The sequence below is a fragment of the Diabrotica undecimpunctata genome, chromosome 10, assembly GCF_040954645.1.
Source record: "Diabrotica undecimpunctata isolate CICGRU chromosome 10, icDiaUnde3, whole genome shotgun sequence".
Classification (NCBI taxonomy): Eukaryota; Metazoa; Arthropoda; class Insecta; order Coleoptera; family Chrysomelidae; genus Diabrotica; species Diabrotica undecimpunctata.
This window is the reverse complement of record NC_092812.1, coordinates 37,019,972-37,044,008: the sequence shown is the minus strand read 5'-3', so window position 1 is coordinate 37,044,008 and position 24,037 is coordinate 37,019,972. Positions and strand designations below refer to the sequence as shown.

Below are 24,037 nucleotides of genomic sequence, written 5' to 3'. Positions count from 1 at the left end.
TAGACCACACGATCTTAAAACGCAGGATGAGAGACGGGAAATGAAAAGATGGATATATACGGAAAAGCTGGAGCGAATCATCAACATTATATTTGAAAATGTTCTTTACTATTATTATAATTGATATCGATTTCTCTTTCCTTTCGTATTTTAAAACATAAATATGAAATAATAATTCTTATACTGTCACCATTGTTTATTTGAAACTTATAAAATTATTGTACGTCACTATGACCTTTATTTAAATGTATTAGTAAGCACAACATTGCACAATCGAAAAACTACGATCAGCAAAATCAAATAATTTGATCAAAGCGTTAAATAAATTATCATTTAAGTTAAACAACAAAAAAATCGACATGATCTATTTACACAAGTTTATATTGTTAATTTGTACAATTAGATGTGTGCCAGGCGAATTTAGTTTTGATTATTCGGATTCACTAGAGAGTGATTTAGATAAAGAGTGGTATTTGTTTAAGGTAGGAAAGTTAACATTTATTTAGATACACTGCTGAGGAAAAACTCGGGAACTTTCATATTTGGAAATGGAGATAACAATTAATATGATGTATTTTATAATAACCATGTGATGTTCCTCTAGTTATGTGATCAATGATCACATTTTTGAATGGCTAGAAACAATATTTAGCGAAAGATTTTATATTCTTCTGTAGTCTTTTCGATACGTTATTCTTGATTAAGTCAAGGTCTTGATTTATTTGTCTTCTTATTTCTGTATTAACAAAGAACTTACTTATTCACAATTTTTTCATTGCTTCATTTATTACTTAAGTTCCTCGTTTCTACTTTCAATTTCTGTAAGTAGAAACCACATAGTTTTGTGTAATAATATAACAAAATTACTCTTATTCGATAAATAACTGATACAAAACATAAATTACACTCTTAACGAACCATCCTCGAAAATCCAAGGTTTGGGTAGGATTTTTTCCGCTCAGAACTTTCGTAAATTCCAAAATTTGTGCTTGACTTCTGGGTAACACTTTCCCTCTGTAGACGTGGACTATAATTTCAGTGATTTTTTTAGACAGGCTTGTCTGTATTTTCAATAAGGCAATTTCTTTATTTACAATTAAGTCAAAACATCACACACCCTGGACTACCAAAGGTATTCGCATATCAGCCAAGAATATGCGTTCACTACTGTACATCAAGAAATTTACTACCAATGACTTTGTCACTGAAGATATCTCGAAGTACAGAGGAACCTATCTAAAACTTATCAAAACAGCTAAAAAAATTGACTATCAAAATTGATTGGGAAGCTCTAAAAATGTTGCAAGAGAAACTTAGTCCATAAACGATCTTCGAAACAAAACTAACACAGCTCAAATATTTTCTTTTCGAAACCTGAAAATCTAAATGAATACTTCGTTAATGTGAGTAAAAAAATAACATCAACTATTTTGCCAGAACAAGATCCTATTTTCTATCTCCCCAATTAAAAAACAGGTCTCGAATCCATTCTTTATAAGACCAGTTATGTGTGACCAACCAAAAAATGTGTTGGAAGTCCTGGTCTCACTAATTAATGATTCCTTTGAAAAAGGTATATTTCCACAGTGCTTAAAGACAGCCATTATTATTCCTCTCTATAAGGGTTTTGAAAAATAGAATGTTTGCCACTATAAACCTATTGCCTTGCTACCGGTCATATCCAAAATTATCGAGAGACTTATAAAAGCCCAACTTAGTCCTTTCTCGTTGAAAACAACATTTTATCACAAAGTCAGTTCGGCTTTTTATCTAATAAAGGTACCAGCGATGCTATGTTTTCTGTACTACATGAGGTCTATCAAGCACTAAACAATAATCTTTACACTGCCAATGTTTTTTGTGACTATGCCAAAGCTTTTGATTGTATAAATCACGACATTTTGATAAAAAAATTAAATTTCTACGGAATTCGAGATATTTCTTTGAATTGGTTTCAATCTTACTTAAAGAATAGGAAACAACTAGTTAGAGCAAATGGTACTGACTCTAGTCACAAAAGCATTGTATATGGAGTACCACAAGGTTCAGTATTGGATCCTCTACTTTTCCCTATCTTTATAAATGACATCATTAAGTTAAAAATCGATGAAAATTTTTTTATTTTTGCTGATGATATCAGTATCACCTGGAGGAGTTCTAATATTGCAACTCTTCATACAACTATAACTTCTGATCTACTTAAAATAAAAACCTGGTCCGACTCTAATTTACTCTCTTTTAATGTGGATAAGACAGTAGCATTATCCTATAAAGGAGCTCTTTCCCCCTTGCTTCTTAATAACAGCCAGATCAGTATCGTTGAGTTTACTTTATAGACAACAACCTTAAATGGTCCTTTCATATCGATTTGTTAAGTGAGAAACTAGCCTCAGCCTGCTATGCAATAAAATCTGTTTCAAATGAAATTAATTTAGCATCTTCCAAAATAACATATTTTTCTTTGGGTCTCATCTTCGATATAGTCTTCCTTTTTGAGATTCTAGTACAGCTGCCCAATCTGATGTTATTTTTAATTTAAAAAAAAGAGCAATACGGTATCTTTTTAGCCTCAGCAGAATAAAACATTGCAGAAGCTACTTCAAAAATCACGGTATTTTAACTCTTCCCTCTTTATATATTCTAGAAACTGTTTTCTTAATTCGTAAGCACCTACATGTTTTTCTAGCAAGACCTAATCATGACTACTCCACCAGAAATTCAACCTTTGATGTGTATTTACCGATCCCGTCCACCGAATTAGTAAAAGAAAATTATATGTTATAATCGGCAAAAACATTATACAACCATCTTCTTTTGCAACTTAAATCTACAACTTCTTTCCATAAGTTCCGTAAATTGACAAAAACCATCTATCTGAAAGACCATACTATTCAGTGGTGATGAAAACATTGCCAAAGGATGAGCAGGTACCTTTGATTGTGTTTTGGGATCTAAAGTTTTGGTCTCTGATGGTTTTAATCGTGTAATTACTGCTCAGAGAGAAGAGCCTCTCGTGTATGGGCTGGATGTTCGATGGTTGATGTATGAGGGCGGAGGGGTAGTCGTATCGTTTGTAATTTACTTTACGCAGAATTTTCCTCTCCAGTCCTAGCAGTTGTTGTGTTAGGTCATGATTAAACAGAGTATTTAGCCCTGTATTCAATCACGGGACCGATGTATGTTTTGTACGTGTGTATCGATGCTGTGTTTGAACAGTATTTAAACCTTTTCCCCACTATGTTGCCCATGTGCACTCGCCGAACTTTTTGCTATTCTGTTTGAGCTTAAATTTTAGTTTGCCTCACTACTTCAATTCATCCTTTTTTAGTTCCACAGGTTTCGTATGACAGAGAGCGTGTCGTTGGCTTTGTTGATTCCTTCTTGGCATCGTTAATAATTTCGTAGTGTGCGCCAGATATAAGAAACTTTCACCAGAAATGGAATGGTTCAGATAGTTAAAAGCTGTTGGAATCGAATTTATTTTCGAGGAACAGTTTTTGACATACCAGGACCCAAGTAACTTACACCGTTTGCTACTACTGTCAAATTTTCAGAGAACTGATATTTTGAATAATGTTCCTTGTGTTTCCAGTCTGATTTTTCTAAATTTCGAACACAAAATTAAAAATCATAATTATGAGACCGGATTTTAATTCATCCAATTTCTACAATATATTTCAACGAAAGTATTTATTGTTTATAATAAACTTTGTAAAGACAGTGACGTTTTTTAAAACCAAAAAAAATTTTTAGCAAAGGTTCAATAAGAGCTATTCACATTATAATGATTATTCGAGGCGAAAGGCATGGGAGGACAACTTGGAGATTATCAGAAAACATAACGAAGAAGCTGTACAAGGACTGCATTCTTATTTTATTAAAGAAAATCATTTGACAGACATGGTAAGTAATTTTTGATGGTAGCATCCATGTTATACTTTGGAGAATGTCTAATCTTTATTAATTAATTTGTATTTATTAAAAGTCTGTTATATATTAAATAATAATTATGGCTTCATAATCAAAGCTTTGCCATTGAAGTAAAAAATAATAAGAAAGTAAGAATAAAATAAGAAAAGAACTGCAGATTCAATCAACTCTAGCATATATTGACAAAAGTCCATTATATTGGTGGAATCACTTTGAAAGAATGGAAAATAAAAAGTAAGTGAAAAAACATGGCATACGTAAAAGCAACAGAAAAAAGAAGGGAAGATGATGATATACCATGCGCTGTAATAAGTGTTACCGCCTCCCTCCTAACTTATTTATTTTTAGCACGTAATCAAAACGCTCGGAAAGGTCGATTTTTAAAATAATCATAGTATATTATAGCATCATCAATGTTTCGAACTTTACGCGATCCCTCTTCAGGTGACAGTCATAACTTTGATTTTTTTTAATGGAAAAGAACATCATGTGATACCTTATTTAAAATTTTGTGAAATACAGATTTCAAAAATGTATAATAATTTGGTTCGAACATTTACAGAATTTAAACTATGCTAGAAAAAGTTTCAATGTACCTACTTTCCTCTAGATCTGGTCAAAAAACTTACCTAATGATCTTCTTTCGTTGCATAGCAACTAAATTGCTTCATACTGCCTCGACAGCTATCATAAATAAATAGTATTAATAACTTTAGTTCTGTTGCTAAAAGAAATTTGTTTATTGTACAATCTGTACTGTACAAGCTAACACAAGGTTCCAGAATTTGCTGTACGACCAGTTTATACCAGACAGCTTATAAACATTAAAAAACACAAACGTGGGTAGAGAAGATTAATCAATATTTTTTTTTAGTCCAATCGTCAATATCTACAAAACATGGTAAAGCTTACTAAAAGCAGACATCGAAAAGTCGATGCAGATAAAGTGGGCGATGTGTATGACAAATTCATGAATCTACCCTCAGAAGTCAACTGGATACAGAAAGGGTTTAAAACTCCCTCTTACAATCAAAAAGACTGTGGTTCGTGTTACGCATTTAGTATTGCTGGTGCAATTCAAGCGCAAGTATTCAAGCAGACTGAGCAATTAGTTCCATTAAGGTAAGAACTGTTTTTTTATCCTTCTTTCCATCTTTTGAAGAGGCGTCCTACACTTCTTCTCGTTTCGGTTTGTAATTTAGTATTTGGCTTTTTAGTCATTTTCATTTATATATTGCTTGTTGTTGTATACGAGTCGATATTGTGTTTTCCGTGATTTTTAATTTATTCGCGATATCAAATTTATATCCCTTGTCATTTAAGTGCCCTTCTCTGTTTCCACTACTCATACCTTTTATTTAAGACCATCTTGGTTTTTATTTCTGGCATTTAGTCTGTGTTAATGTTATAACAAACAATATATATTTCAGCCAACAACAAATCGTGGACTGTAGTTTACCTTTTGGTAACTATGGATGTGCTGGTGGATCGTTAAGAAATACTTTAAGATACCTTGAAAAAGTTGGAGGCCTCATGGCATATACGGACTACCCGTATAAGTCAAGGGTGAGTATACAACCTGTTATTTTTTCATTTTAGTTTAAGATAATTTTGTATAACAATAACCATGGATATCACTGGTCCGAAGTCCTCTTCATTCGTTCCGAAGTCTTCTTCGCCGTTTAATGCTACCTCTAAATACTCCATTTGCCTTTATCTCTGTATGGAGCAGCTTCCATAAGTGAGTTGGGTAATACCAAGATCAATCTTTTCACAAAAATGTCCTGCTTAAGGGTCTCCCACCAAATATTGTTTGGTCTTTTTCTCCTACTACTACTGTTAGGAACTTGCAACTCAATTCATTTCGACCTTAAACTCCGCACTAACCATCTTAATGTACGCTATCTCATGTTGGCATCAATGCTAATAATATATCCGTTATTATTGATATGCTTTATTATCACTACATTCATTCATATAAGTATTCTCATTTGCACCACATGCATTTTTTTGTTCTTTATTTTTAACTGCCACAACATTCAGTTCCATACAACATAGCTAGTCTTATATCAGTTTTGTAAAATTTTCCTTGGAATCTTTCTGTAGCACAACACACATCTCGCCTGTGATAAAAAACAAAACTAAAATAGGTACTCAACATTTTAGAAACAAAGATGCGTGTACGATAAGCACAAAGCCTTAGTAAACATTACTTCTTGGGCTGTTTTACCAGCACGTGATGAAAGAGCTTTGGAAGTTGCTCTGGCTACAGTTGGCCCAGTGGCTGCTTCTATTAACGCCAGTCCTCACACATTTCAACTTTATCAGTAAGTACAACGAATAGTATATTTATTCTAACTATATATACTGTTGAAATAAACTCGAAAACTTGATTTTTTATTACCATTAAGTTATGTACGGTTTATGTTATTAGAATGAATAGAAAAGCTTGGATATTAAAAGTATCGACAAATGGATCTTAAGAATTGGAAATGTGCATTCATGGATGTTAAAAAAGATCTTGATCGCCACATACAACTAAAAAGATGTATTGGAGAGATTCAACAAGAACGGGAAGGCTATTAAGATAGTATTTGAGATTATTCAGTTGTTCAACAAGAATACGAAGTTTTTAAAGACTACTAAAAGTAGAAAATATCTTACTTGGTTCAAATACTGAAAAAACAAAGGTCAAATGATACACTGAACAATAGTTCAAAACGGTTTTGGTCCTATCAGACCATCATCAGTAAATACTTGAGTACTTGCACCCCATCACAAAACAATATAGTTGTTGACATTACATTTTAAAGATTAAAAATTTTGGAAAAAATGCGACAAAATGGAATTGTTGAGAATTTGGTTCCGATTTTGAAATAAAACACTCTTGTTGAGAAGGTTACAAATAAGTCGATAAAGAAGTATAATGTTAGAAAACTGAAAGATCCCAATGTTCGACTTAAGGTGAATGAAAACCTCAATACAAAGGTGCTAAAATGCAGGAACTATAGAGGAAAGTCTGACCATCATACAAGAAACAGTAAAAGAAATTAAAGAACAACACCTAAAGAAAGGTACAGAGAAAAAGAAATCGTGTATGACCGATGTAATACTTGAACTTATGGATCAGAGAAAAAAAACAAAGAAAATCTCCAAGAATATAAGAGAATACATACCATCGCCAGAAGAAAAATAATAGAAGCCAAAGAGAAACAAAAAACAGAACAATGTCAAGAAATACAGGAATATCAGAGTCAATATGATAACTTCAATGTCCATTAAAAGGTGAAGGAAACAGCTGGAAAGCTCCGAAAATGCAACAGCGGAAAAATAACAAATTATGAAGGCAACCTTGCTATAACGAAAGAAAATAAAAAGAAAGTATGGGAAGAATACTTGGAGAAACTTTTCCACGGCCTTAGAACAATACAAGAACCAACCATTGACCAAAAATTCAGGTCCAAAATTCTACCAGAAGAAATAACGGCAGCCGTCAGACAAATGAAGCATGGAAAGGCACCGGAACTTGATGAAATTCCCGCAGAACTGCTGAAGCTATTAGATGCAGAACAAATAAAAATAATAACTGAAATATTTAATGAAATATAGAAGGCAGGAAAAATACCAGTAGAGTGGTTCAAATCGGAGTTCGTACCATTGCCCAAAAAACCAGGAGCATAAGTTTGTGAAGACTATAGGACCATATGCCTAATGAGTCATCTGCTCAAGCTGTTTTTAACAGTCATCCACAAAACAATTTACCGGAAATGCGAGAAACAAATTGCACTCAATCAGTTTGGATTTGTGAACGCCGTTGGTACGAGGGAAGCTTTATTTAGCGTGCAGGTATTGTTTCAGAAATGTAGAGATGTCAGCTGTGAAGTTTTTGCATGCCTGATTGACTACAAGAAGGCTTTCGATAGATTCAGGCATGAACAAATGATGAAAGTGCTAAAGAGGACAGGGATTGACGCAAGAGACCTAAAAATAATAGCTAACCTGTATTGGAATCAATCAGCGGTGCTCCGAATAGATGGAAAATATACAGATCAGGTCAAAATCTTAAGGGGAGTGAGACAGGTGCATAAGTTCACCACTGATATTCAATCCGTACTTGGAGCACATTTTTTAAGAGACCCTAAAATATATTGATGAAGGCATCTCAATAAATGGGAGTCAAGCTCAATAACCTGCAGTATGCAGATGATACAATGTTTTCCAATACCAAAGAAGGGCTTCAAAACTTAATGAACAAAATAACGGAAACAAGTAGAACATATGGACTGGATATAATCACCAGCAAAACCAAGCTAATGATCATCAGCAAAGAAAATATAACTGGAGCAAATGTGTATTTGAACCAAATGAGAATTGAACGTGTCTCACAATACAACTACTTGGGAACTATGATCAATGAGTCGTGGGACAATAAATACCCAAGAGATTAAATGTCGCATCGGACAGGCAAAAAGTGCATTCTTGACTATGACCTCTGTGTTCAAGAGTCATGACCTCACCCTAGAAACATAAATAAGGCTCCTTAAATGTTAAGTGTACTCAGTGCTTCTGTACGGAGTTGAAACGTGGACATTGAAGGCGGAAACTCTATCAAAACTTCAGGCTTTTGAGCTATGGTTATACAGAAGGATCCTTAAGTACCATGGGGAGAAAGTCACCAATAAAGAAGTATGACGGAAGATGAACACAACCGCGGATTTGGTCAACATCGTGAAGACAGTCGGGACATTCAGACATATAAGACAACACAGGAATTCCTACAAAGAAGATACCAGACATTGGAGATGTTGGAAACAGAAGAGAAGGGAAAAGATCACAGACAACAGATAAATTATAAGATAACCTGTGTGGTGTGTCATGAAGAACATAAACTGTTCAAATGTACAAAGTATCTAAAACAAGTACGTGAAAGAAACAAAATCGTAAAGGAAAAGCAATGGCGCGGTAGATGCCTACTACACAAAAGGGAAGTACAATGTTATTCCTTTTATAGATGTGAGAATGTAGTGGACAGCACCATAAAGATCTCGACACAGCTATTCTGTATAGCAACCAACAACGTTATCATGATCGCCAATGTTCGGAACGGACAGACCCTAAGAAGATTGGGAAATTGTCGTGGAACGTCTCTTATTTTGATCTTGTTTTTTTAATATTTTAAGACATGGAATTAAATAGGTTAAATCATTCTTTATACTGCTAACATTTATGATTGTTAATTAATTTTTGATTTATATAATTAAAACATTTTTAGCAATGGAATTTATGACGATCCCTCGTGCTCTTCAGACCACGTCAACCATGCTATGCTGGTAGTAGGCTACACAAGAGACTCGTGGATTTTGAAGAATTGGTGGGGCAAACATTGGGGAGAAAATGGTTATATGCGACTACGAAGACATAAAAATCGGTGTGGGATATCAAATTATGCAGCTTATGCTTTGGTTTGAACAATGTTTAACAAAAAATAGCACTTATTTTATTTAAATTTTGTGTAATTCTTTTATTTATTTTCTATAGTTAGAACAATGGATTTTAAACAGATATGAACAACAAAGCCCAAATACATGTGTAGAAATGACAACAAGTTACAGAATATTAACGGGTGAAACAATTCAAATAGTTGGAAAGGACAATTTCCGAAGACAAATAACAATTAAAGCACGTTTGACAGATGTTACACCAGCTCTGACTAAAACGCACCAGACTGCGTAAAATATGAAAATCGGTGAAACCAATCAAGATTTTCTCTAAATGAAAATAGAGAGTGGTCTGAAAATGTAGTGTCCACCAATAAAAGACTCAAAAATCAAATAAAAGCGAACAGGAGGTGTCTTAGATGAGTTTTTATGACATATTGAACAAAACAGAACTTACAATTCTTGATATAATATAAATTATATTGAAGACGTCAACAAAAATCATCCACGCCTTAGAAAATTCCCAAAAACGACAAAATTAGCAACAACAACTGAATTAAACATAACCAACAGGTAAATTCACTAATGGCCTGAAGCTCAACCTAATAAAAATGTATAAAACTATCTACAAACGACTCTTGCCATGAAAAGACAACAACTTACCACGCAACTTCAACTTGTCGCACAATACAAAAACCTGTTGTACAATAAATGACATATTTTGGTTGGTCAGTGTATATTTATATTTAGTAACAACAGTGATTATTTTGTGTATCAACATAAAAAAATAGAGAAAACCACTTTATTAGAAAATTAATCACTACATGGAATTCGTTTAAAAAGTATGAGAACATCTCAAAAATTATTTTTAAAAATCACATATTTTAAATTTATTACAACGCATTACAACTCAGTCTTGCCTTCCTTAGGGGAACCACTCCTATCGTAACCCTTCAGTTCGTTGGTAGCGTGTTTGGCTACGTATTTAATGAAGTCGTCTACATCTCGGCCACCCTGTAAGTACAAATCACATTAGATCAATCAAAAATTACCAACCTGTATATTTAAATCAGCTGTCACAACAATTAATAATTATGTAAAATCCTTGAACGTTATTTAAATAGTTGTAAAACATTCTTGTGAATCCATTCGGAAAATTGGACTACAGTATGATTTTATTGTGTGAATTTTCTGAAACCTTAACGAAAATAGATGAATCCACTTATGTTAAATGGTAACCTTAAACTACAATTATAGATATGGGAGTACTAGTAGTCCTAGGGCAATTTGGAGCAACACTATTTAGATTTGTTAATAAATCAAATTTGAATGATTTCAAATGAATGGTCAGCAAATGTTCGCAATCTATTGAAATAGACTATTTTCTAAAAATATATTTCAAAATTATTGTGTAAAAAAAAACTGATAATCTGGATTATCTTGACATGGAACAATAAAAACTACTCAGTAAAGAGATGCGAAATAAAATGAGGCTTTTGCAATAGATTTTGGATACTGCTACATAAATAGAGAAACATTTATGTATCTAATTAACAAACTGCTCGTTTCTGCTAATCACATTGGCAATAAAAACGTTCCTAACATCAATAAATGTGGAACTATCAATTTAATGTTTTAGATAATTATTTTGTTTGGCTAATGGCGTCCAACAACAATAGTATTTAAAACAATGTAGGCAGATCGCATGTTCCTGCAATAATACTGATCAGATAAACATAATGACTTAGTTTTAAATTACTTAATGAGGTGACAGTTTATTTATTTGCAATAAGATAATAAGAATAATTTATCAACAGTGAAGAGTTGAGTATGTTGCTTTGTCTACAAGTTTGTAACAAAAGAAATGCAAGATAATCAACCTTTATTGTATAGTCTAAGGATTATTTATACAAACTTAAGTACAACAGAAGTCAGGAAGAGACCTACTATATTTAATTGGAATAAACCACAATTTTAATTGAAAATAAGGAAATGGAAATCGAAACATCCAAATAAACATACTTTCAACTGAAAGTGTAGTTAACTCATATTAAATATAGTAGATAACAGAACTGCAGATAACAAGGAAATAGATTCAAAACCATCTTAATGAAAAATATGTGCCTGTAAACATATTAGTCAAATAATTGGACAAAGATAACAGTAAAAAAGTTCACAAGGAAATAGATCCGTTATCGAACATGCTGATAAGGAAATGGTGTCATTGCGAATGCTATTTTTACATTATTTATCAATTGCATAAAATTACACTTACCTCATAGTTGACAGGAGAGTCTTTTGAATTTTTGGGAACCCAGAAGATTGTTGGGAAACCTCGTACTTCGAAGTTGGATGGAACATCATTGGCTGTAGCATCCATTTTAGCGATGACTACATCTTCATCTTTGAGCTAAAATAAAAGAAAGCAATAAGAGTAACTAATTGTAAGCATTGAGTTTAAAACACCAATATAAAAGAGTAAACTTGAAAAAATATTGCTACAATGATGTAAGGAAATGTATACTTTAAGTAGGATTCAGAGCACCTTTGGTGAATGACAAAATACAATTTAGAAATTGGGTTCAGAAATTCAGTTGTGAAATATGGGTTCATTTCTTCACGCCAAAGACGAAGAAATAGGTCAATTATATTTAATGGCTGTCTCATTTTACTGGACTATTGTTATTCTTATTCTTACTGATCTATACACGAATAGATGCTTTTTTTAACTTTCAGGCTATTTCGGTTACAAAAGCTGTCTGACCATCGTTTCCTTGGTTTTTCCAGCTGCTGATTTATCTCTTACTATTTCTACTACTCCATTCTCAGTCATTCCTTTTATATACCGGGTCCATTCAGTGTTTATGTTCTTGATCTATCTCTTTATATAGGATGTGCTTTATATATTCGTCCTTGACCTTGGCACAGGCAAAATTACATCAATTAGAATACGAATTGGTCAACCAGTCACCGTATTCGTCAGATTTACCTCCGTTTGTTTCACAATTAAAAAAAAAGACTCTTAGAACACCGTTTTGTAACGTACGATGCGGCTAGGATTACAATTTAACACTAATTTGAGGTTCTCGAGTAAAATTACTTTTCAGATCAGATAAAAAAACATTTGAAAGCGTCTGATGAAATGTATTGAACAAAAAGGAGACTGTCGTCTCAACAACCAAGTGCGCATCCCTTCCCGGATTCTCCCGTCAGAGCCCTAACGCTCGGACCCAAGCTAAACTTCAGCTTGAGACCAAATTTCAAAAATTGAGATTTTTGAGATTTGGACTTATTTCAACTTCATATTATTAAATATTTGCTGGTGTAAATCAAACTAAATATTTAAGTATCGCTGAAGGATCAGAAAACATTGAAATAAATGAATAGTTAGAAATAATAGGAATTAGGTATATTAGTTAGAAACTTTAGAAATAATACTGTGTATACATCTGTGTCTCGAACTTTCTCCCTACTATTAAATACAGACCAAACACTTTCTTCCTACCTATTCTTTCTAAAAATATTATAAAATAAATTAAGAAGAAATCATCGGATGTGGAGACTACAAATATTTGGGTGTAAATTTCAATAAACAGGGTATGGATTTATGAATCAACAATAAAAAAGTAAATCTTAGATGGACAATAGAGATTGACCTGCAGGCCGGCAGATATTTCACGAAGCGATAGAATAACGAACAAAGAAGTAAAAAGAATGGACACTGACAGCTTGACAAGAAAAACTTCGAATTAGGTTCATCCGACGAACACGATCCATCCTTATCTCCTCAACAGTGTTCAAATATCCGGCTCGAAGAATCAATGTATAATTCGAATGCCCTATGTCCGGAGTTCTCGTTCGACGGTGTAAAATAATGTTGAACGCAGTCGAATGTTGTGTTTAGTAAATGATTTAATGGTACTCAATCAAAATAGGTACACTCAACATAACTTTATACTGACTCAACATATTAACTAAGGTAAATATTCTGATGGACTATGTACAGAAAACAGATGTATATATACATAGACTGAGCAGTCTAAAGCGAAGTGACGAAACCATCTTTTTTTTTTCATTCTGTCTCACTCTTACAAATATTAAAGCTGCGACAGTATCTTTTAAGTGGAGAAGAAGTAGACATATGAATTTGGGTGATGGTTTGCAGTTGCAGGTTGCATTGCTGTGTTTATTATTCCACTTTCATATAAACAAAACCACATGCTCCAGATCTTGTGTGAACACGCGCGGCCGGTATGCTCGGTATATGTTAATATATATGTCTATGACACAAAAGAGTTTAACTGCAATTTATAAGCTCACAATATAAAACAAAAATTCACCAAAAAGCAAACAACTAATGCTTTTGTCACATAACCTCGCAAATAAATTAAAATATAGATATTACAAATATATTATAGGTAAAATTAGAAAGTTAAGATTAATGCGAGATTACAAATTAAGGGGTTAAATTTGTGATTGAACAATCAGACTATATAAAAATAAAGGAGAAAAAAACAAATTGTTAAGCTGGGTTAATATAAAAATAAATAGGATAAATCTTACCTTTTCAGCTAGCTCTTCGTAAATGGGTGCAAGTTTCTTGCAGTGTCCACACCAAGGAGCATAGAATTCGATCAAAGCATCTTTCGAGTTATCAATCACTTGATCAAAGTTCTTGGCAACTAAAACTTTCAATGGTTCATCAGCATTTTCTGGAATTGGCTCAGATTTAAGGTATGGCTCGAGACCACCTTCTAGAACATCACTTACAAATACTTCGAAAGCTTCCAGGCTGTAAAACAAAGAGGAAAACTTCTTTTAGAATATTTTTAGAATTTATTTAAATACAACGACATTATAGAAGCTTCGCTTCAAAAATACTTACGAGAATTCTTTAAGAACGAATTTTTGGTTCTTGGCATCCCTAGCACCAACAACTGGTTTGTCTCCTTTTACATAATCCAATCCAAATTCGTTTAATTCATGTTGGAATTCGTCATTGGAGCTGATAGCAAAGTTAGCTCTTTCTTGGAATTCTTTGGCAACCTGGAAATATATTACCAAATCAATCAATGTTATCATTTGTATATTACTACTTCATGCATGTAAAGGATGCTAAATACACTATTCTATTAGTATGGTTATTTACCTTCAATATTCTGTTACGCCAGTAGTTGGTACCTTTGGGATTTTTGGCATAATCAACAGAATAGTAAGCAACAAACAAGGGGTTTTCGAATTCTTGTTTGTTATCAGGTTTGCGGTGTCCTACTAGACCATGTCTGACAGATGAAATAAATTTGGAATTAGCATAGAAAATCTGAATAAAAATATTTAAAAAATGTCTTTAAAGTATGTGCAAAAAAAGTCTTACATACATTTAATTGATTAAATATTGAACACATGATAAAAAAAACATCAAAAATACTCACAAGTTTTTGTTTACAAATGTTTGGATGCTTCCAGCATCAGCAGATCCACTGTATTGAACTTTGCTATCTTCGAATTTGTTTTGCAGATGGGCTGGACGGAACAAGACCAAACCATCTCTATTAAAATACACAAAGATCAAATAATGTCCGTATAAATACATAAATTAACAAATTAACTGCCAAATTAAAATATTTTATTTCAAGCTCCAAGTCAAAAATCTCAACAGTTATGGAATTATATTTAGCTAACATAACACATTGTCCAAACAGGGTGTGAATTAAATACAACTCAAGTGGCGTTTAATGTGTTAATGTATGTTACTAAGACTTACTTCACTTTCTGGGCATCTAAGAGTTCCTTGAACGAAGTGTGGGCAAATTTAACCTTTTCTCTAAGCTTATCAGCGGTTTTAAGGAATGCTGCTTTAAGGTCTGATTCCTTCTCGAAGAAACCTACAACTACTGATTCTTTTTGGGTTTCTAGGAAGTTTTTCAAGCATTCAGATGTTTTGAGTTCCTTTGAACTGGGACCAACCTTGGATTGCATGTATTTTACAATACCTTAAAAAATAATATAAAGAATGAATTACTAAACATTATGATCTTTATGATAAATACTTTACTGGTACAGATAGTATTTTTTAAATGATTTTCAAAAAAATAATTTGCCTAATATGTGAACCTGTAGCTGATGTAGCTAACAAAAAAATGTTTTCGTTAAAGAACATTAAAAAAAACTAAAAAATATACAATTACGGATGTAATTCAATTCTGTCCTTTACATGTTATTGTCACATTGTAACACAACTGTCATGAACCTAACCATACTGGGGTGGCATCAAGTTCAATGTCAATCAGCCTGCCAAACATAGACAAGAGATGCTTTTTTCACAACCTACCAAGAGCAGGTTCCTCCTCCACTAGGAGGAGATTGACTTGTTTTCTTTTATCTTTATTAGAACCTACAGATAGGTTTTTCTTGAAATCATGTTAGTAGTTATCTCTCTAATTATACATCCATCCGTTCAGGTGATAACTCTTAGAGGAAAAGATCTAGGTACTAGGTTCTTCTTGGTGTATGCCTTATTGAATTCCAGGTCAATAGATTGACTTACTTTTTCTGTTTCTTCAAGTAAAAATCTTTAAGTCTTGGTATTTTCAAGTCTTAGAACTAGGTACATATGTTCCTCTTGGTGTAAAAAATATCCCTAGTAGTGTTTGGGATTTTAGGTTTTCTTCTCATATCCTTACATATTTTCTTGACATAAATGTTTTAAAGGAAAAATCCTACAGCCTTGAAACTTGGTACCTAGATTCACCTCAGTGTATTGAATATAATTCGGGCTCACAGGTATTCTTCTTCTTATCATAATCTGCTGGTATTTTTTTTAAGGAAAAAGTCTAGAATGTAGGGTGAGCCCTATTCATTTTAGAGAATGGGTATTCTTTTTCCATATTTTCAATCCTTCTTGTTTTTAAAGTGCAAATCCTAAAGCACCTTACTTAATTTTGAGGTTAAAAGGTATTCTCTTTCTTCTCATAGTTCTTTTCTTTTGAGGAGGATGGACTAAATGTAAGAAACTAATAAACTTAATGTTTTAGATATTAAAAATGAATATATTAGGAACATATATGGTCTTAATCATTTACTAATGAATAATAAGTGTAAAATTGTGAAAGGATAAAGAATGCATCAAATATAACCAGAACCTCAAAAATGGATCAATGAAAAAATTGTAATCTGGCAGAAAAGCCTTTAAGGGTAAAAATGTCTTAGTGAAAACAATGATCATAGAGAAACTAGCAACCTGACTGGTATTTCTATTCAGAAATATTAACGAACTTCTATTCTAATATATTTTTATTGATATACTCTATATAAAGTTTGTAATGTTGTTATAAAGTTAATTTTATGCTATAATAAGTTTAACATCATAAATATGTGTATATGTTGGCTTACCTGCTGCATCTCTAGGACCGTTGTAGTCTTGAGATAGCTCACCATTTCTGAAGATTTTTAATGTTGGGTAACCACTTACACTGTTTTTATCGCAAGTTTCTTTACCAGCCTCTGTACAGTCTACTTTGACCAAAGCGATAGGAGGATCATTTCTTAATAAATCTTCTGCAGCTTTGGCATATTCTGGTTTCAATCGTTTGCAGTGTCCACACCTTGAAAAACAAGTTCGTCAGTAAAAGACAAATCAAAATATAATGAATTGATTGATTTTTTATTTAATGTATGATTACCATATATTAAGTATCTACCGTTGACCTGGTTTTAGTAGAAAATGCAGTGCAACTTGTGGTCTTATTGCTCTGAATGTTGGGAAGTTGAAATTACAGAATAAAAATGACTAGATATAACGATTTGGATGAATTCAACCAATATTCACAATTGACGAGATTCACAATTGATGAGAACAAGTTCCTGAAAAGTGTAGAACAATAAAACAAAGAAGAAAAAGTTTATAAGAATGGCACACCTTTTCTTAGTTTTCAAACAATGTTTAACAATTAAACAAAAAGAAACTAATGGAGGATATTGTACAATTTTGACCTTATGAACAAAAGTACTGGATAGCACTTGGTAAAACATAAAGATACACCAATTAAAATAGGCAACTCAAAGGGAAGAAGCTAAAAATAACCATAAGGATAAAAAACATGGAAAATATATGGAAAGGCAATATTACAAAGATTTCGTTGTACCTATTACCTTATTATTCTCCATACGGAGAATGGACATTGACTCTGAGGTCAATAATTCCCAAACACACATACACACACATATACTTGACTGAATTTTGGTTAAATTAATTGTAGAAAATCTACCTACTTATACAATCTTGAAATTTGGAAGGAACCATGCTTGGATTAGGTTCATAAAATCATAAAAACGTGTTTAGAAATATGATAATATGAGAAGCGTAAATAAGGCCAAAATGACCAAGACATTTTACCAAAAAAAATTAGGATTCAGTTTTATTGTAACTACTTCTTTTGTAAGTGAATGCGCGAAATAGACCCTAACAAGTAACACTATGAGTTAAATAGATAAAATAACTTACCATGGTGCATAAAACATAACAAGAGCGGTCTCATGTTCGGCAATTCTTGATGCGAAATCACTGTCACCCAGATCTAGAACATCTTCTTCTTTGGCTGATCCCAGAAGGAATAACATACAAATAGTGAGTACTTTAAATAAAATCATTATTACAGAAGTTTTGTGATAGCCTAAACCCGAAAAGTTATATACCAAATCGAGAACCGAGTTGGGTTGTGGTTGTGTTACACTTGACCACTCAAAATGTGCCACAAACAAACCGGTGTTCCCTAAATATACATGTAATACGTGGCTTTGAAAATGCGCAAGACAACGTGCTGTCCACTGTTTATTGGTTAAAATGACAGATTTAGATATTCTGATTGGTTTAGTTGAAGGACATAGGCTTACCATATTTTAACAGTAATATGATAAAAAAAACTAATTATGACATGCAGATTTTTGTCTAAATTAAAATTCTTGTTAGATGCTTAATTTCGGTAGTTATTTTTTCTATGATTTGAAATGAAAAGAAAAAAGGCACCTATGGATAATTATTTTTTAACGTATGGATTTGAAATAACAGAAGTTTGTAACGATTATATTTTAAAATCTACATGATTTTAAAATGAAATTTGTTTTACATGAAATTTGGATAACTGATTTTTACCAATTCAAAAAAATCGAAGTTAAATTCCGTTAATTTCGTTATTTGTTGCTGTTTGTCCTTATGTTTTAGGTATCCATATTCTGTCATTCTTCAAATCTCTTTGACAATTTGACAAAGTAATGTCACTGTCACTGTCAAAACAGTATGTCAACCAGATGTCAACATAGACTTAGTCATCTGTATTACCCCATTCAGAATTTATCGATTATAAAGATAATAAAAAACAGTATTTTAGGAATATCACATATTCAGATTAAAATTATTCAAAATGTGTGCAAAAATGGCATTTCAACACCAAGCCGGTACGGCTATGGAGTGTTTAAGTGTAAGTGCCTGTTAAAACTAATAAGAAACATGTTATCACACCTAATTATTTACATTACAGATTCCAATAACTCTTCATAAAGAGGTTGATGGCGATACACTCCGTTGTGGATTTAAAATCGGAGGAGGAATAGACCAAGATTTCCATAAAAGTCCTCAGGGATATACAGATAATGTAAGATTTGGTTTTGATTTCAATATTTCAGGTGTCATGTCGTTTTTAGAGATTGAGTAATTATATATAAAATATTGAGATTACGAGGAAAATTGACAAGCCATATAATTATAATTAGTGATAACATCAGTTGACTGACTCATTCTGTCACTCCTTCCCTTCTTATTTATATTACCTCAACTTGCTATCTTCTGTTTTTTTTTTCTACAATTTAAAGTCAATTTATCAGATCCTTGATTACCTGTAACATACTGTTAATTATCCATTTATTATATTTATCCATGTTATACATTTAGTCAGTAATATAAACAGTAAGAATTGTGTAATTTTCATTTAGAAACAAATTTATAAACTAAACAGCTCAAAATTAATATTATTTGTATTATTTTTAGGGTATTTATGTAACAGAAGTGCATGACCATAGTCCAGCGTCTAAAGCTGGACTTCGGATTCATGATAAAATACTACAATGTAATGGTTATGACTTCACAATGGTGACTCATAAAAAAGCTGTGAGTTATATAAAGAAACATCCCGTTCTAAATCTTCTTGTGGCAAGAAAGGGTGTAACATCAACATAAAGCTATTGTTATTTATATTTATATGTATTTTATTATAATTGAATGTATGTGTGTAGAAGTGTCTAATATGTTTGTAGCATATTGTGTGTGGTATAGTCTGAGTTGTGGAATTATTGCAATGGAAAGTTATTATATGGCTGTGTGTGTGTGTGTGTGTGTGTGTGTTTTTGTGCATAAGTTCGGTTGAATGAGAATATGCTTTGTTAAGAATGTTATACATGTATCTATTGGTAAGTGTATACCAATGCTTGTGCGGGTGTTGTAATCAGTTACCAAGAACTACATAATGAAAGTGTGTGAACATTTTGTAGATATTTTTTTTCTATATAGACAATATTCTATTGTGTTTATTACTAGTTATATTATACCTTAAGAGCCATTTTTTATTGTGAAATTTGTAAGTTTTCTTCATTAATAAACGAAGTTTGGTTATTAGACTTTTCTTCTCATCTTTTTGATATAATTTATGTTTTTACAGCAAAATCAATATTTTGATGTAAAAATAATATATAAATTTTCTGTCTATTCATAATCACCTATAAACTGAATTCAATAAAAATCTGAAGGACTAGACAGTTCCCCTGAATACATCTAATGATACAGTAAGTATTAAAAATAGATAAAAATAATCACAAACTAAAAGACTTGGACATAGCAAATGTAAATTTGGATGAAAACATTAAATTAAATGTAAAACTAAAAAGCCCTACAGAAATAGAAGCAGCTACAAATAACCTTGTGACATTGGTGGAAAAACACATAGGTGGATGGAAGATGAGACTCAAACAAAGAAAAATATGTTATTTTGGAAGATGCTAAATTGATTTCACATAGCAGGCCGAGGCTAGTTCTTTCTTAACAAATAGTTATATAGGGACCATTAAGGGTGCTGACTAAAAATACCAAGAAATTTTACAGAATCAACGACACTGATCTGGCTGTTATGTAGAAGCAAGGGTTGAAGAGCTCCTTTATATGATAATGCTACTGTTTTATACACATTAAAAGAGAATAAATTAGAGTCGGACCAGATTTTTATTTTAAATAGATCAGAAGTTATAGTTGCCTGAGAAGTTGTAATATTAGAGTTCCTCCAGGTGATCTGGTATTATAAGCAAAAAGAAAAAATTTTCCATTGATTTTTAAGTTACTGATGTCATTTATAAAGAGAAGGAAGAGTAGAGGACCCAATACTGAACATTGTGATACTCCACATACAATGATTTTGTGACTAGAGTCAGTATCATTTGCTCTAACTAGTTGTTTTCTATTCCTCAAGTAAGATTGGAACCAATTCAAATGAATACCTCAAATTCCGTAAAAATTTAGTTTTTTTATCAAAATGTGATTTACACAATCAAAAGCTTTGGCATTGTCACAAAAAACAGTGGCAGTGTAAAGATTATTGTTTAGTACTTGATAGACCTCATGAAGTACAGAAAATATTGCATCGCTGGTACATTTATTAGATAAAAAGCCGAACTTACTTTGTGATAAAATGTTGTTTTCAACGAGAAAGGACACAAGTCGGGCTTTTATAAGTTTCTCAATAATTTTTAATAGGACCGGTAGTAAGGCAATAGGTCTATAGTTGCAAACATTAGATTTTTCACCACCTTTATCAAGAGGAATAATAAAGGCTGTCTTTAGTCACTCTGGAAATATACCTTTTTCAAAGGAATCTTTAATTAGTCAGAGCAGGACTTCCAATACATTTTTTGGGAGATTTAAAAAAAATTTTATGGATATTCCATAAGTACTTTCTTTGATGAATTTCGTACAATTAAGCAGCATATGTTTAACGGTTAGTGGATCACAGCAGATTGGCAACGGTTCTTTTATCTGAAGTTTTTGTTTGTTAAGGCAGTATGGCAAAAAGGTATTTGACTACAAATAGCCAACAGAACTTCAGAAGCTTCATGGTCTTCAGAAACATCTGAGAAATAAAAACCTAAAATGTCTAGTAAAGCCTAAGATTTACAAGACCTTAATAAGACTGGTTTTGATATATGGGGCTGAAACTGGCCTTCCCAAAGCCATTGATTAAAAACTACTATGTGTAGTTTTTAATCAATGCTAAAACAACGAGTAACTACTTGGTATCTTTGAGAGAAAATACTTGGAAAAATTGTTGGGTCCGTAAATGAAAATGGACTATGACGTCTAAGATTTTAAATTATACCAGTTATATACAGATCCAAATATTGTGAATTTTATTAAAGTGCAGAGGCTTCTTATTTTACAAGAAACAATATTGTAATAAAACCTTCTAAGATAAATAACGATATGCGGAGAAGGAAGGTCTTTGCTCTTTTGAGTTTGATCATTTTTATGATTTAAAAATATTGTTGAATATTTAGCAATTTTTATTGCGAGATATCTGAAGTATCATCGTTGATAAGCGATAACATTTTAATTTCGATACCCCCAGGAGACTGAAGTGTTTACGTAAACAAATGATTCTTTGTTCCGAGTATTTCAAAATCACATACATGTTTCACTATTCCTTAAGAGAACAAATCCAACCAATTTATCATCTGCCACTTTGCGTTAGTATGTATATTATCAAACAGATGTTTAAACAAAAGATAATATTTATCAATAGTTGAGACAGGTAATTAATATCTATACATTTTATAAGTTTTACTAGACGTTCTAATGAATGATAGGTATCTTGTTCTTCATACAAAATAACAGAGATATGACTTTATCTTAAATTTGATAAAATCTCTATTCTCACTCGAATGATTAATAATTTGAATTGACTAGTTACCAAGTTATCGAGATTTAACGATGATGTGTATATTTAAGTGTATATTTTTATTTTTTTTACTGTGCTCAATAGGTAAGATATATGCCAATTATTGTATTGTTTCCCAAATTTTTTAGTTTTAACAAGTCCATTTTTAACGTTGGTTCAAACAAAACCTATGAAGTCCACGAATACTAACAAAACCTTTAAAAAAAAAACAAAATTACACAAAAATCCAAACGTATAAAAATTTACCTTCCGGCAAATAGATCCTGGACAAACCTGATTTGTGAAGAGAATGGGAATAGGATAACAAATTCTAAATCTAAGATAACTAATCAATAAGTCGAGTGAAAAAAGAGCATATCTATTGAAAATCTCTGAAGAAAGCCATGGCACATTGCGATTAGAAGATTTTTGTGTATATTTATGTATTTTGTGATATTTTTCACTTGCAGGCAATATAGTACTCTACATTTAAGTATAATCTATTGTTTTGTCCGTTTTGCCCATTTTACAAGATGATATCTGAATCAGACGTGTCTATAGTGAGAGCATCTCCGGTTAATATCAGTTCAGTTATGTTAAGATCTATTACACCAGTCTATCTGGGAAGAAATCATTGATTTCGCGTAAAAATCTTATACTTATATTTGAACGTTCTATATGGTATATGAGGGGTAGCTGATGAAAAATCCGTGAAGACGTACAGCTGATGCAGCATGCTTTGTTTTTGTTTTAAACAATCCTAAAAAGTGAAAAAGTCATTTTTGCCGATAAATATAGTTAATAGTGATGCCGATAAGTTCAAATAAACAATAATACATAATAATTTCAAAAACCCTTATTTACGCAGTAATTTATAAAGGCTGTTCTTGCGCCGGCACTCACTCTAGAGGTACCTATTCTTTAAGTCGAAATCGATTCTTTCTGGATACATTTGTAGGTCATATAAAAAAAAATTAGTTTTGTTCTATAATGGCATATGGTACTACAAAAGGGTAACCATAGGTGACTGTGCAACTGACGTTTCAAAATGAAACAATTATTAATTTATTATAAACTGTCAGTGCTGATAGCGAAATGGGTTATACTGTAGATGAAAAAGTAGATATATTCTCAATTTATGTAAAAAAAAATAAAAACAAGCAAGCGGCAAGAAGAGAATATAGGCTGATTTATCTAGATCGACAGACTCCTTCTGCAAATATATTTTTATATAATTATCGTCATAAATAAATATGTCATAAATAAAAAAATGTTTGAACGGAAGAAACGTAGGAAATGATGATGAAGATCTTAATACTTTGCTTTATTTTGAAGGTAAAAATTAAATACTTAAATAATAGATTAAATCCATAATAACATTTTTATTTTAGAAAATTCCGAAACTAGTCTAAACAATGCTACTAATGCATTAGAGAAAAGCCGTGCGACGATACATAGAGTTTTAAAAAAGCACAACTATAAGCCGTACAAAATATTACCGATACAAGAAATTACCGATGTTCATAAGAGAAAGCGTTTACAGTTCTGTCAAGACATGCTTACAAATAAGAAGAATGATCCTAATTATTTTTATAACATTTTATGGACAGATGAATCAAATTTTTCAACTTCAGGCATTTTTAATAGAAGAAATAGGTATTCGTGGGAACAGAAAAATAATTGAAAAAAAAAAAATTA

At 32.0% G+C, this 24,037-nt stretch overlaps 4 protein-coding genes across 4 annotated transcripts in view; 3 read left to right on the top strand and 1 right to left on the bottom strand.

The window, feature by feature from the left end:
* Positions 1–336: 336 nt before the first annotated feature.
* Positions 337–9,438, top strand: CtsL4 (Cathepsin L4). The gene is made up of 6 exons (XM_072545981.1): positions 337–482; positions 3,754–3,903; positions 4,805–5,052; positions 5,361–5,496; positions 6,097–6,257; positions 9,203–9,438. Exons 1-6 carry the CDS (start codon positions 360–362, stop codon positions 9,396–9,398), a joined length of 1,014 nt encoding a protein of 337 aa, XP_072402082.1. The 5' UTR covers positions 337–359; the 3' UTR covers positions 9,399–9,438.
* A 718-nt stretch (positions 9,439–10,156) lies between these two features.
* ERp60 (disulfide-isomerase A3) lies at positions 10,157–18,153 on the bottom strand. Its single transcript, XM_072545980.1, has 9 exons — positions 17,872–18,153; positions 16,761–16,972; positions 15,133–15,361; positions 14,801–14,917; positions 14,518–14,650; positions 14,254–14,414; positions 13,932–14,160; positions 11,644–11,778; positions 10,157–10,382 (listed from the first exon to the last, which is right to left on the bottom strand). Exons 1-9 carry the CDS (start codon positions 18,015–18,017, stop codon positions 10,272–10,274), a joined length of 1,473 nt encoding a protein of 490 aa, XP_072402081.1. The 5' UTR covers positions 18,018–18,153; the 3' UTR covers positions 10,157–10,271.
* Positions 18,154–18,659: 506 nt separating this feature from the next.
* LOC140452036 (tax1-binding protein 3 homolog) lies at positions 18,660–20,036 on the top strand. Its single transcript, XM_072546060.1, has 3 exons — positions 18,660–18,844; positions 18,905–19,018; positions 19,411–20,036. Exons 1-3 carry the CDS (start codon positions 18,788–18,790, stop codon positions 19,597–19,599), a joined length of 360 nt encoding a protein of 119 aa, XP_072402161.1. The 5' UTR covers positions 18,660–18,787; the 3' UTR covers positions 19,600–20,036.
* A 2,249-nt stretch (positions 20,037–22,285) lies between these two features.
* Positions 22,286–24,037, top strand: part of LOC140451897 (uncharacterized) — a 28,209-nt gene continuing 26,457 nt past the window's right edge. Inside the window, exon 1 of the mRNA XM_072545845.1 lies at positions 22,286–22,444. Coding sequence (XP_072401946.1) covers positions 22,393–22,444 — 52 coding nt within the window. The 5' untranslated portion in view covers positions 22,286–22,392. The remainder of the gene's footprint in view (positions 22,445–24,037) is intronic.

What these genes read in the sequence shown, in the direction of transcription:
- CtsL4 (XM_072545981.1), top strand. Translation starts at nt 360, where the DNA reads ATGATCTATTTACACAAGTTTATATTGTTAATTTGTACAATTAGATGT. An exon ending in GAGCAATTAGTTCCATTAAG is followed by an intron (nt 5,053 to 5,360) that starts GTAAGAACTGTT and finishes TATATATTTCAG; the next exon opens with CCAACAACAAATCGTGGACT. An exon ending in ACTACCCGTATAAGTCAAGG is followed by an intron (nt 5,497 to 6,096) that starts GTGAGTATACAA and finishes TCAACATTTTAG; the next exon opens with AAACAAAGATGCGTGTACGA.
- LOC140452036 (XM_072546060.1), top strand. Translation starts at nt 18,788, where the DNA reads ATGTGTGCAAAAATGGCATTTCAACACCAAGCCGGTACGGCTATGGAG. An exon ending in CGGCTATGGAGTGTTTAAGT is followed by an intron (nt 18,845 to 18,904) that starts GTAAGTGCCTGT and finishes TTTACATTACAG; the next exon opens with ATTCCAATAACTCTTCATAA. An exon ending in CTCAGGGATATACAGATAAT is followed by an intron (nt 19,019 to 19,410) that starts GTAAGATTTGGT and finishes TATTATTTTTAG; the next exon opens with GGTATTTATGTAACAGAAGT.
- ERp60 (XM_072545980.1), bottom strand. Translation starts at nt 18,017, where the DNA reads ATGATTTTATTTAAAGTACTCACTATTTGTATGTTATTCCTTCTGGGA. An exon ending in GTTATGTTTTATGCACCATG is followed by an intron (nt 16,973 to 17,871) that starts GTAAGTTATTTT and finishes TTGTTTTTCAAG; the next exon opens with GTGTGGACACTGCAAACGAT. An exon ending in GGCGTAACAGAATATTGAAG is followed by an intron (nt 14,415 to 14,517) that starts GTAAATAACCAT and finishes ATATATTTCCAG; the next exon opens with GTTGCCAAAGAATTCCAAGA.